We start from the raw sequence: 13,110 nt of genomic DNA, 5'->3' as shown, positions 1-13,110 counted from the left end.
ATGGTCTATGTTGGTTAATGCCTATTCCCATCATGTGAGATGTGCATTATGGTTTCTTGAGGAGTTCTATGAAGTGTGGGTGGTAGTATGGGATGCCATCCATGCATTGCACGAGTAGGCTTTGAGAGGGTCATAGTGAGTTCTCTAAGGTCTTATGACTAATGTATGAAAGTTCTCTCACTGAAGTTAATGAAGAATGTTGACTCTTATATGCTTAATGTAATGATGCATGCTATACTTGGATTGTATTATGAGTTACTTCCTTGTCATGCCTTATGTAATGTTTATGTCTCTTATGTATGAGTATTGTATGAAGATGGAAAGGATGAAATGTAGGTTCACTTTTTGTGGCCTTAATGTGGTATCTAGTGTGGATGGTGGTATGGGACACTATTCATACATTGCACAAGGTATGGCTTGGGGTTACTTGAGGTGAAACCTTAATGTAACGAAATGTCATGTATGTTGATTATGTTCAAATGTGAAGAAATGACTTGCATGTTGGTTGTATTTGTATATTATACCTCTTATACTTATGTTCATGAAATTTTATTAAAATGGCATAAAATCATGACTTTCAAATAAATTGTCCGTTTTAAACATGTTTTTGCATGGCTATCATACTTAGTACTTAATTGTGCTAACCCATATTTCTTCATGGTTTACTACAAGTGTAGGTTCTAGCAAGTGAGTTGCTTTCTCTCTAGTTGAAGCTTGGATTTGATATTCTCCAAGACTAAGTGGTATGTCCTCATAGATCGAGAACAAGTACTTGAAGTTTCATTTTCTTTCATGTAAAAGACTACTGTTAGACTTTTCGATTATAAAGGGTTGTGACTCTACTTTAGTTTCGGATGTTGTGTTTTGATGGCCATGTGAGTCTATAGACTTTTGTTGTGTTTCAAAGTGTTTTAAATGAGTATTTTGATTGTATGGTTTTAAAGAAGGTTTTAATTCTATACTATTTTCTATTATCGAATGCAATGAAATGCTATGCGGCTTGTATGAGGCTTTTTGGAGTCTTGTACGCCGTGTCGCTTTAGGGGTGTAGGCTCGGGTCGTGAGAGGTTTCAACAAGAATGTCCCTTTTAGCACGTTTTAAGGATTTTATGCATGGCTATAATACTTGGTGCAAATTTTACACTAACCTTTATTTTCTACATATTTCTATAAGTGTAGGTCCCAGTTGTTGAGGTGTGCTTCTCCTACTGTTCAAAGCTTGGATTGATTCTCTCCACGCTTATGGTGAGTCCTCATGGTTCGAAGACAAGATTTTTCCATTTCTAGTTTCTTCTTACATTCTCTTTTGAGACTATGTAATAAAGGGTTGTGACCCTTATTGTTACTCGATTGTATTAGATGGTTCTATTAAGGCAATGTCCTGACTTCCATTTGATTTTATGAAAATACTTTGATCGTAAAAACTTTTAAATTTCGCATCATTTCTATTTATCTTATGTCCTGATATGCTAAGGGCTTGTATGAGACCCCTTCGGAGTCGAGTACGCCGTGTTACATCTAGGAGGTACCCCTGGATTGTGACAAACTTGGTATGAGAGCACAAGGTTTAGAATGATTATAGGATGATGTCGCATACGCCACATGTAGTAGAGTCTTGTTCATGAGTGTGAAGCACACCACATTTATGAATAAGAGGCTATAAGATGTTTAAGAAATTTAACTTCTTTCATTACTCTTAAGTCGTGCCATAGAGTTTAACTCTATAAAGTCCTTTTTATAACCCTTCTCTTGTGTCTTCAGGAAATAAATACACGAAAGGTGAATGCCAGAAGGGTGGAAGAGGAGAATGTGAATGAGGGAGTTCCTCCCCAAGATCCTCAAGTTCCTTAAGCTCCTATTGATACGGGAGCTATGAAAAATGTGGAAATAAGGTCGGCTCTGCAAATATTGACTCAAGCCGTGACAACTCAACCCCAACCCATGACGGCCCAAGCTAATAGGGAGGTTGTTGCTCCGGCTAATCCAAATGTGAATTCAGCCGCTTCGAGGATTAGGGACTTTTCTAGAATGAATCCTCCCGAGTTGCATGTCTCCAAAGTGGGAGAGGATCTTCATGAGTTTGTGGTAGAGGTTTTCAAGATACTTGACATTATGGGGGTGACTTTGGTAGAGAAAGCGGAGCTAGCCGCCTACCAATTGAAGGGTGTTTCTAAAGTTTGATATACTCAATGGAAGATTAATAAGCCGATAGGAGCGGGTCCCATAGATTGGGAGGCGTTCAAATCAGCATTTCTTGCTAGGTACTTTCCCCGAGAATTGAAGGAAGCTAAGGTTGAAGAGTTCATCAATCTTCATCAAGTGGGCATAAGCGTGAAAGAGTACTCCCCTAAAATTCACTCAATTGTCCAAGTATGCTCCATCTTTGGTGTCAAATTTAAGGGATGAGATGAGTATATTTTTACGGGTGTGTGGAACATGATTGAAGAAGAATGTCATACGGCAATGCTCCATGATAATATGGATCTATCAAGTCTTATGGTGTTTGCTTAACAACTCGAGGAGTCAAGACTTAAGAAAAGCAATAGGGAGGTAAAGAGAGCAAGGACCGGTGATGGGAATTCTTCCAAGGGTAAATCTGAAGGTCAAGGTCGACCAAGGTTCAAGAGAAGGTTCTCCAACCAAGGCTCCTCTAGTGCTCCAAGAGTCAACAAAGATAGGGTGTCTAACCCTAAGCCTCAAGGAGGCAATAGTGGTGGATCTTCTATGGTAAGGTATTACTTGTTCCAAGTGCGGTAAAAAGCATGATGGTAAGTGCCTAGTTGGCATGGATGGTTGCTATAGTTGCGGGAAGAGTGGTCATACGATGAGGGATTATCCCATGCTTAAGGATCAAGGAAGAGAGGGCTACCAAGTTGCGCCTAGCGGTTCAAATTTTGATGCTCCCAAGAAAAGCCACCTCTATGCTCTTCAATCCTGCGGTGACCAAGAAAGCTCCACGGATGTGGTGACCAGTATGTTACAAGTATTTTCTATTGATGTATATGCATTGTTAGATCCTGGTGCCACTTTGTCCTTTATAACACCTTTTGTGGCAATGAAGTTTGAAATACTCCTCGAAGTGTTAGTAGAGCCTTTTTCGATTTCTACCCTGGTTGGTGACTCGATAGTGGAAAAAAGAGTCTATTGGACTTGTCCTATTTCTTTGTCCCAATAAAGTTACCTTGGTGGATTTGGTGGAGCTAGACATGTTAGATTTTGATGTGATTTTGGGTATGGATTGGTTGCATGTATGTTATGCCTCTATTGATTGTAGGACTTGGGTAGTTAAGTTCCAATTTCCAAATGAGTCTATTCTATAGTGGAAGGGGGGAGATTCTATCACTAGAGGTCAATTTGTCTCTTGCCTCAAAGCTAGGAAAATGATCTCCAAAGAGTGTATTTACCATCTTGTTAGGGTTATAGATGTTGAGTCTGAAACCCCTTCTCTAGAGTCAGTTCCGATAGTGAATGAGTTTTTGGAAGTTTTTCCCAATGATTTACTTGGTATTCCTCCCGAGCGGGAAATGGACTTTGGCATTGATCTTTTACCATACACGTATCCTATCTTCATTCCTCCTTATAGAATGGCTCCGGCAGAGTTAAAGGAGTTGAAAGAACAACTAAGGGATTTGTTAGACAAAGGCTTTATTCAACTGAGTATCTTTCCATGGGGTGCTCCGGTATTGTTTGTTAGAAAGAAGGATAAGTCTCTTTGAATGTACATCGACTATCATCAATTGAACAAAGTGACCATAAAGAATAAATATCACCTTCCTAGATGTGATGACTTGTTTGATCAGCTTCAAGGGGCTAGCCATTTCTCCAAAATAGATCTTCGTTCGGGTTACCATCAACTAAGGGTGAGACGGGTTGATATTCCCAAGATGGCCTTTAGGACCCGGTATGGTCACTATGAATTTGTGGTTATGTCATTTGGGTTGACAAATGCCCCGGTGGAATTGAACAAAGTGACCATAAAGAATAAATATCCCCTTCCTAGATGTGATGACTTGTTTGATCAGCTTCAAGGGGCTAGCCACTTCTCCAAAATAGATCTTCGTTTGGGTTAACATCAACTAAGGGTGAGACGGGTTGATATTCCCAAGACAGCCTTTAGGACCCGATATGGTCACTATGAATTTGTGGTTATGTAATTTGGGTTGACAAATGCCCCGGTGGAATTTATGTACCTGATGAATAGGGTGTTTAGACACTACCTTGATATGTTTGTGATCGTGTTTATCGATGATATTTTGATCTATTCAAGGAGTGAAAATGAACACATGGACCATTTGAGGATTGTATTGCAAATCCTTAAAGACCACCAATCATATACGAAGTTTAGTAAATGTGAATTTTAGCTAAGGTTTGTAGCCTTCCTTGGTCATATTGTGTCGAGCAAGGGTATTGAGGTAGATCCTAAGAAGACGAATGCGGTCAAGAGTTGTCCTAGACCTCTAACTCTTACCGATATTAGAAACTTTTTGGGTTTGGCCGGTTACTATAGGAGGTTTGTTGAGGGTTTTTCCTCCATTACTTCTCCGTTGACGGCTTTCACTCAAAAGAAAGCTAAGTTTGAGTGGTCGGAAGCTAGTGAGAAAAGCTTCCAAGAGTTGAAAGATAGACTTACTTTCGCTCTAGTGTTGACCTTACTAGAAGGTACGATCGTTTTGTTATGTATTGTAATTCCTCTAGAGTGGGGTTGGGATGTCTGCTTATGCAACATGGTAAAGTAATTGCCTATGCTTCAAGGCAACTCAAGGTCCATTAAAAGAATTATCCAACCATGATCTCGAATTAGCGGCGGTAGTATTTGCCTTGAAAATATGGAGGCATATCTATATGGGGTGCATGTTGATGTGTTCACCGATCACAAGAGTCTTCAATATGTGTTTAGTCAAAAATACTTGAATCTCCGACAAAGAAGGTGGTTAGAACTCTTGAAGGATTATGACATGAGTGTCCTATACCACCCCGGCAAAGCTAATGTTCTAGTGGATTCCCTTAGTCGATTGTCCATGGGTAGTATGGCTCATGTAGAAGATGAGAAGAAAGAATTTGTTCGTGATGTGCATAGGTTGGTCCGGCTAGGTGTTCAACTAGTGGATTCCACCAAGGGTGGTGTCATGGTCCATAATGGTTCCGAATCATCCTTTGTGATGGATGTAAAGACTAAGCAAGACATTGATTCTATATTAATTGAGTTGAAAGAGTCGGTACTCAAAAAGTTCGTTGAGGCTATCTCCCAAGGGGGAGATGGGGTGCTTAGGTACCAAGGTCGATTATGTGTTCTGGATGTTGATGGCTTGAGGGAGAAAATTCTAGAAGAAGCTCATGGTTCACGGAAGCTATTCATTTGGGAGCCATCAAGATGTACCGTGATCTACGGAAAGTCTATTAGTGGAATGGTATGAAGAAGGATATAGCGGGTTTTGTAGCCAAGTGTCCGAATTGTCAACAATTTAAGGTCGGGAGGCTTGTCCCAATATATAGATATTCCCACTTGGAAGTTAGAGGACGTGAACATGGACTTTATAGTGGGTTTGCCTCGTACCCGAAGGCAACATGATTCTATTCGGGTCATCGTAGATCGAATGACAAAATCAACCCACTTTATTCTCATCAAGGATTCATTTTTGGCGGAAGACTATGCCAAATTGTACAGAAAAGAGATAGTGAAGTTGCATGGGTTTCCTTAATCTATTATTTTGGATCGGGGTACTCAATTTACTTAACACTTTTGGAAGGCATTCCAAAGAGAGCTTAATACTAAGGTTAAGCTTAGCACGACTTTTCACCGTCAAATGGATGGTCAAGCGGAGTGCACCATCCGAACCTTAGAGGATATGTTGAGGGCATATGCTATAGACTTCAAAGGTAATTGGGATGACCATCTACCATTGATAGAGTTTGCCTACAATAATAGTTACCACTCAAGTATCGCCATGGCTCCTTTTGAAGCCTTGTATGGTAGGATATGTTGGTCTCCGGTTGGTTGGTTTGAAGTACGTGAAATTTCTCTAATCGGTCCCGAATTAGTTTATGAAGCCATTGAGAAAGTCCGACTCATTGGAAAGAGGTTGAGGATGACCTAAAGTCGACAAACGTCTTATGCCGATGTTAGAAAGAGGGATCTAGAATATGAAGTTAATGATTGGGTCTATTTGAAAATATCACCTATGAAAGGTGTGATGAGGTTTGGCAAGAAAGGAAAACTTAGTCCCCAGTACATAGGCCCATACCAAAATTTGAAGAGTGTTGGGAAGTTGCCTATGAGTTAGACTTGCCAAATGAGTTGGCTCTGGTTCACCCGATATTTCATATTTCTATGCTTAAGAAGTGTATTGGTGATCCGGTATCCATCATCCCCTTAGAAGGGTTGGGGCTTGATGAGAGTTTTTCATATGAAGAGGTTCCGGTGGAAATCTTAGCCGGCAAGTCAAAAGGTTGAGAAACACGAAAATAGCTTCCATAAAGGTTTTATGGAGGAATCATTTAGTTCAGGGTGCTACTTGGGAGGTCGAGGCCGATATGAAGTCCCGCTATCCTCATCTTTTTCCTTCTACTCCTATCCAAGCTTAAGGTAAGTAGTTCCTCCTGTGTTTGGTGATTTGGGAGTCGTGTGTGCTATGTGTTCTTCATGGTTTCCTTATGATATGCATGTTCTTGAGAAAATTCATGTTTAGTATAAAATGAGTTTTCATAACTTATATGTTCCTCGTGTTGTTGTGCATTTTAGTATGATGATTGCATATTTGACTTCATGAGATGATTCGATGAACATGCTTTGATATGCTTTTGATGAAATGGCATATTTGCTCCATAATGTTGTGTTGAGATTGCTTTTAGTTGGAGAAGGTAGTTCCTCTTATGATTATGTGAAATGATGAGTTTGTGCATAATGGGTTATGGATATAGCTCCCACTTCCTTGTGTTGCATTGATTATGTCTTGAAATAGTGTTGATATTTCCTCCTTTGAATTGAGCATTATTTTGATATTGCATGCATGATGGGCTGCTAGTCTTAAGTCTTAATTTCCGTAAGGTGTCAAGATAGTCATTCGAGGACGAATGTACCCAAGGGGGAGATAATTTAACAATCCAGAAACTAATAGGATAAACTAGAGTTAAATATGAGGGTTAGCATCAAGAGTACGGGTTAAGATCCAAGGAAAATGGGTGAGGGTCAAGACAAGGGGACAAGACTACCCACCTTGACCAAGGCACTTCCCACCAAGACCACGAGGGTCTCACGACCCGTAGTGGACACCACAAGTCATGGTGCCACTTGTGGAGGTAGAGGCAATAGCCCCCTTCAGGTGTCTCAAAAATGGACCCTCCACATGAGCCACTTCATGGCTTGTGGGAATGGTCTTGAACTTGACTTAGGGAAAAAGGAGTTGAAGGCAAAGTGGCTTAGCCACTGCCTCAAGGCCACGAAAGGGACCACGGCTCGTGGAGCCCTTCGTGAAGTTGTCTTGGACATGTGAGCTTAAGGGCCCAAGTGGTCTAACCACTGCCTCAAGGACGACGAGAGGGACCACAGCCAGTGGAGCCCATCATGGGAATTCCTAGGGCTTGTGAGCTTTATGCACCAAGTGCCTAGCTGCTGCCTCAAGACCACAGATGGGACCATAGCTCGTGGAGCCCATCATGGTCCCTGGAAGCCCACTTAAATGAGGGGGATTTTAGGGACTTCACTTTTTAAGTCCTATCAAAGTGGGGTCGTTTTGTATTATTTTTATACAACTATATAAGTTATTTTAAGTCTAAATACACCAAGACTAAGTCATTCTTCACAAACACCCAAATCAAAACCAAAAGTTAATCTTCCTCACAATATTTCTCTCTCTAAAACTCAAAGAAGAAGAAGGGTAGAATTGGATCTAGGGTTTGAATAAATCAATGCTTCTTCCTCAAAAGCTTTGAACAATCATCCTAAGGAATGGTAGCTTTTCATCTATGGGTAGCCTTTACCCATAGAGTCCCTTCAAAACTAGATTTCAACCTTACAATTTCCCCAAAAAGTTAGGGTTTCGCTCTAGGTCATGGGTTCCTTAATAAAACGTTTTGAATGGTTGATTTATGATGTATTATGATTGCATTGATGATTTATTGTTGATTTATGAAGAAATCTCCTCAAGAACCCATGAATTACCCATATTACTAAATTGTGATCTTGTGATGTGGGTTGATTGATCATAGAATCATGTGAATAGATTATGCTTATATTGATTGAATTAATTGAATCATGATATTATCCATATCTAATGTATAAATTCTAGATGTTTGGGTTGAATGTGATTCATGGTCCTTGAAGGGAAAATTATGAGAATTGTGCATGTTTATGAGAATTGTGCATAAGTTTATTATTCACTTAGAGAGTGAAGATCCTATTACTATGGTGTAATTATGGTATTATTGAAAGATCATTCTCCCTATACCCTTACACATGAGTATGCGTGAAATGCCTATGACTATGATAATCTTGTTGTGTTGATTTAAAGGCTATTCTCATGAACATGATGTGAAAGGTTTACTCACATATTCATGATTCTAAGGTTAAAAGGATATTCTCACCTATCGAATCTATGAGCTACCATGATACCATGTTGGTTTGAATACTAGTTCATTCTTTCATAAACATGAACCTAAGTAAAGACTTAACATGAACTTATAGGGAATCAAGCTTAGCACCGAGTGGATATGAATATGAGATGAAAGGTTGTACGCCAGTTAGTTTGGCTTTCCAAATGGGTTCCTTTTAGGCCAGTTAGTCCGGTTTCCCAAAAGAGTTATCTCATGAGATGGAAACCTTTTAACTCAGTTAGTCTTGGATTTTAGAAACAATCTCCCTAACAAACTAGTTCTACCTTAGGCAAGTAGGACACCTCTTTTCGGTGTGGGGCAGTACACCGAATTCCATGTAGCTCACATGGTCTATTTTGGTTAAAGCTATTTCCCTACATGATAAGAATATGAATTATGACAAGAACATGAACATGAACTATATTTATGACTTCTTAAGGAGCTCTACTTAGTGTGAGTGGAGGTATGGGACTTCATTCATGCAGTGCACAAGTAGGCTTTGGAAGGGGTTGTGGTGTGGTTCTCTTGTGCTATGAAGATATATTAATTTATGCATGTATGATATGGATTGTTGCTATGAGTGGTTTTCCTTGTTACAAGTTAATGAACTTGAATGTTTCCTTATATATGAGTGTTGGCTATGGATGAGGTCAAGGTATGATATGCATGATTATGGTGGCCAAAAAGTGGTACTTATCATAGATAGGATTATGGGATCTTATCTATCCATTGCACAAGTATAGCTTAGGGTTGCTTATGATATGGTTTGACTTATGTATTTACACTAATGTGCATGATGACTCTTAAACTTGATAAAGTGCATGGTTTCAACAAAAATGTCCCTTTTAGCATGTTTTAAAGATTTTATGTATGGCTATCATACTTGGTGCAAATTTTGTACTAACCCATATTTTCTACATTTTTCTATAACTGTAGGTCTCGGTTGTTGAGGTGTGCTTCTCATAATGTTCAAAGGTTGGATTGATTATCTCCACATTTTTGGTGAGTCCTCATGGTTCGAGGACAAGAGTTGTTCATTTCTAGTTTATTCTTACATTCTCTTTTGAGACTATGTTGTAACGGGTTGTAACCCTTATTGATACCTAATTGTATTAGATGGTTCTATTGAGACAATGTCTAGACTTCCATTTGATTTTATGAAAAGACTTCGATTGTAAAACGTTTTAAATTCTGCATCATTACTATTTATCTTATGTCATGATATGCTAAGGGATTGTATGAGATCTCTTCGGGGTCGAGTTCGCCGTGTTACAACTAAGGGGTACCCCTAGGTTGTGACAAACTTGGTATCAGAGCACAAGGTTTAGAATGATTCTAGGATGATGTCTCATAAGCCACGTCTAGTAGAGAATTGTTAATGAGTGTGAAGCGCGCCACATTTATGAATAAGAGGCTATAAGATGTTTAAGAAATTCACTTCTTTAATTACTCTTAAGTCATGCAATAGAGTTTAACTCTATAAAGTCCTTTTCCTAACCCTTCTCTTGTGTCTTTAGGAAATGAATACACGAAGGGGGAATAATAGAAGGGCGGAAGAGGAGAATGTGAATGAGGGAATTCCGCCCAAAGATCCTCAAGTTCCTCAAGCTCCTATGAATACGGGAGCTATGACAAATGTGGAAATAAGGTCGGCTCTCCAAATATTGACTCAAGTCGTGACAACCCAAGATAATAGGGAGGTTGTTCCTTCGGCTAATGCAAATGTGAATTCGGCCGCTTCAAGGATTAGGGACTTTGCTAGAATGAATCCTCCCAAGTTCCATGGCTCCAAAGTGGGAGAGGATCCTCATGAGTTTGTGGAAGAGGTTTTCAAGATACTTGACAATATGGGGGTGACTTCGGTAGAGAAAGCGGAGCTCGCGCCTACCAATTAAAGGGTGTTGCTCAAGTTTGGTATACTCATTGGAAGATTAATAGGCCAGTAGGAGCGGGTGCCATAGATTAGGAAGTGTTCAAATCCGGCAATTCTTTCTAGGTACTTTCCCCGAGAGTTGAAGAAAGCTAAGGTTAAAGAGTTCATCAATCTTCATCAAGGGGCCATGAGCATGGAAGAGTACTCCCTAAAATTCACTCAATTGTCCAAGTATGCTCCATTTTTCGAATTCGAGGGATGAGATGAGTAGATTTTTGATGAGTTTGTTCGACTCGGTTGAAGAAGAATATCGTGCGGCAATACTCTATGATAATATAGATATATCATGTCTTATGGTGTATGCTCAACAACTTGAGGAGTAAAGACTTAAAAAAAGGAACAGGGAGGTGAAGAGAGATGATGGGAATTCTTCCAAGGGTAAATCTAAAGGTCAAGGTCGACCAAGGTTCAAGAGAAGGTTCTCCAACCAAGGCTCCTCTAGTTCTCCAAGAGTCAACAAAGATAGGGTGTCTAAACCTAAGCCTCAAGGAGGCAATAGTGGTGGATCTTCTATGGTAAGGCTCTTGTTCCAAGTGCGGTAAGAAGCATGATGGTCAGTGCCTAGTTGGCACGGATGGTTGCTATAGTTGCAGGAAGAGTGGTCATATGATGAGGAATTGTTTCATACTTACGGCTCACGAAGAGAGGGCAAGCAAGTTCTGTCTAGGGGTTCAAATTCCGATGCTCCCAAGAAAACTGCCTCTATGCTCTTCAATCCCGAGGTGACCAAGAGAGCTCCCACGATGTGGTGACCGGTATATTACAAGTCTTTTCTATTAATGTATATGCATTATTAGATCATGGTGCCACTTTGACCTTTATAGCACCTTTTATGACCATGAAGTTTGAAATACTCCCCGAAGTGTTAGTAGAGCCTTTTTCGATTTCTACCCCGGTTGATGACTCGATAGTGGACAAAAGAGTCTATAGGAGTTGGTTGTCCTATTTCTTTGTCCCATAAAGTTACCTTGGTGGATTTGGTGGAGTTAGACATGTTAGATTTTGATGTGATTTTGGGTATGAATTGGTTGCATGCATGTTATGCCTCTATTGATTGTAGGACTCGGGTAGTTAAGTTCCAATTTCCAAATGATTCTATTTTAGAGTGGAAGGGGGGAAATTATATCCCTAGAGGTCAATTTGTCTCTTGCCTCAAAGCTAGGAAAATGATCTCCAAAGGGTGTATATACCATCTTGTTAGGGTTATGGATGTTAGAGTCTGAAACCCCTTCTCTAGAGTCGGTTTAGGTAGTAAATGAGTTTTTGAATGTTTTTCCCAATGATTTACTCGGTATTTCTTCCTGAGCGGAAAATAGACTTTGGCATTGATCTTTTACCGAATATGCAACCTATATCCATTCCTCCTTATAGAATTGCTCCGGCGGAGTTAATGGAATTGAAAGAACAACTAAGGGATTGTTAGACAAAGGCTTTATTCAACCAAGTATCTCTCCATGGGATTCTCCGGTATTGTTTGTTAAAAAAGGGATGGGTCTCTTAGAATGTTCATCTACTATCGTCAATTGAACAAAGTGAACATAAACAATAAATATCCCCTTCCTAGAATTGATGACTTCTTTGATCAATTTCATGGGGCTAGTCGTTTCTCCAAAATAGATCTTCATTCGGGTTACCATCAACTAAGGGTGAGTGGGGTTGAAATTCCCAAGATGGCCTTTAGGACCCTATATGGTCACTATGAATTTGTGGTTATGTCATTTGGGATGACAAATGCTCCACCGGCATTTACGTACCTAATGAATAAGGTGTTTAGACAATACCTTGATATGTTTGTGATGGTGTTTATCGATGATATTTTGATCTATTCAAGAAGTGAAAATGAACACATGGACCATTTGAGGATTGTATTCCAAGTCCTTAAAGACCACCAATTATATGTGAAGTTTAGTAAATGTGAGTTTTGGCTAATGTTTGTAGCCTTCCTTGGTCATATTATGTCGAGCAAGGGTATTGAGGTAGATCCTAAGAAGACGAATGCGGTCTAGAGTTATCCTAGATCTCTAACTCTTATCGATATTAGAAACTTTTTGGGTTTGGCCGGTTACTATAGGAGGTTTGTGGAGGGTTTTTCCTCCATTGCTTCTCCGTTGACGGCTTTGACTCAAAATAATGCTAAGTTTGAGTGGTCGGAGGCTTGTGAGAAAAGCTTTCGGGAGTTGAAAGATAGACTTACTTCCGCTCCGGTGTTGACCTTACCGGAGGGTACCGATTGTTTTGTTGTGTATTATGACGCCTCTAGAGTGGGTTTGGGATGTGTGCTTATGCAATATCATAAAGTAATTGCCTATGCTTCAAGGCAACTCAAGATCCTTGAAAATAATTATCCACCCATGATATCGAATTAGCAGAGGTAGTATTTGCCTTTAAAATATTGAGGCATTATCTATGGGGTGCATATTGATGTGTTCACCGATCACAAGAGTCTTCAATATTTGTTTAGTAAAAAAGACTTGAATCTCCGACAAAGAAGGTGGTTAGAACTCTTGAAGGATTATGAGATGAGTGAAATATACCACCCCGGCAAAGCTAATGTTGTAGTGGATGCCCTTAGTCGATTGTCCATGGGT

The 13,110-nt window shown here is 39.8% G+C and overlaps 1 protein-coding gene across 1 annotated transcript in view; it reads left to right on the top strand.

Moving 5' to 3' along the window:
• Nucleotides 1-9,095, top strand: part of LOC125860573 (inositol hexakisphosphate and diphosphoinositol-pentakisphosphate kinase VIP1-like) — a 470,733-nt gene extending 461,638 nt beyond the window's left edge. Inside the window, exon 29 of the mRNA XM_049540560.1 lies at nt 9,083-9,095. Coding sequence (XP_049396517.1) covers nt 9,083-9,085 — 3 coding nt within the window. The 3' untranslated portion in view covers nt 9,086-9,095. The remainder of the gene's footprint in view (nt 1-9,082) is intronic.
• Nucleotides 9,096-13,110: the final 4,015 nt, after the last annotated feature.

The sequence above is a fragment of the Solanum stenotomum genome, chromosome 3, assembly GCF_019186545.1.
Source record: "Solanum stenotomum isolate F172 chromosome 3, ASM1918654v1, whole genome shotgun sequence".
Lineage (NCBI taxonomy): Eukaryota > Viridiplantae > Streptophyta > Magnoliopsida > Solanales > Solanaceae > Solanum > Solanum stenotomum.
Note: the sequence above shows the minus strand (reverse complement) of the source record. Positions and strands in the feature narration are given on the sequence as shown.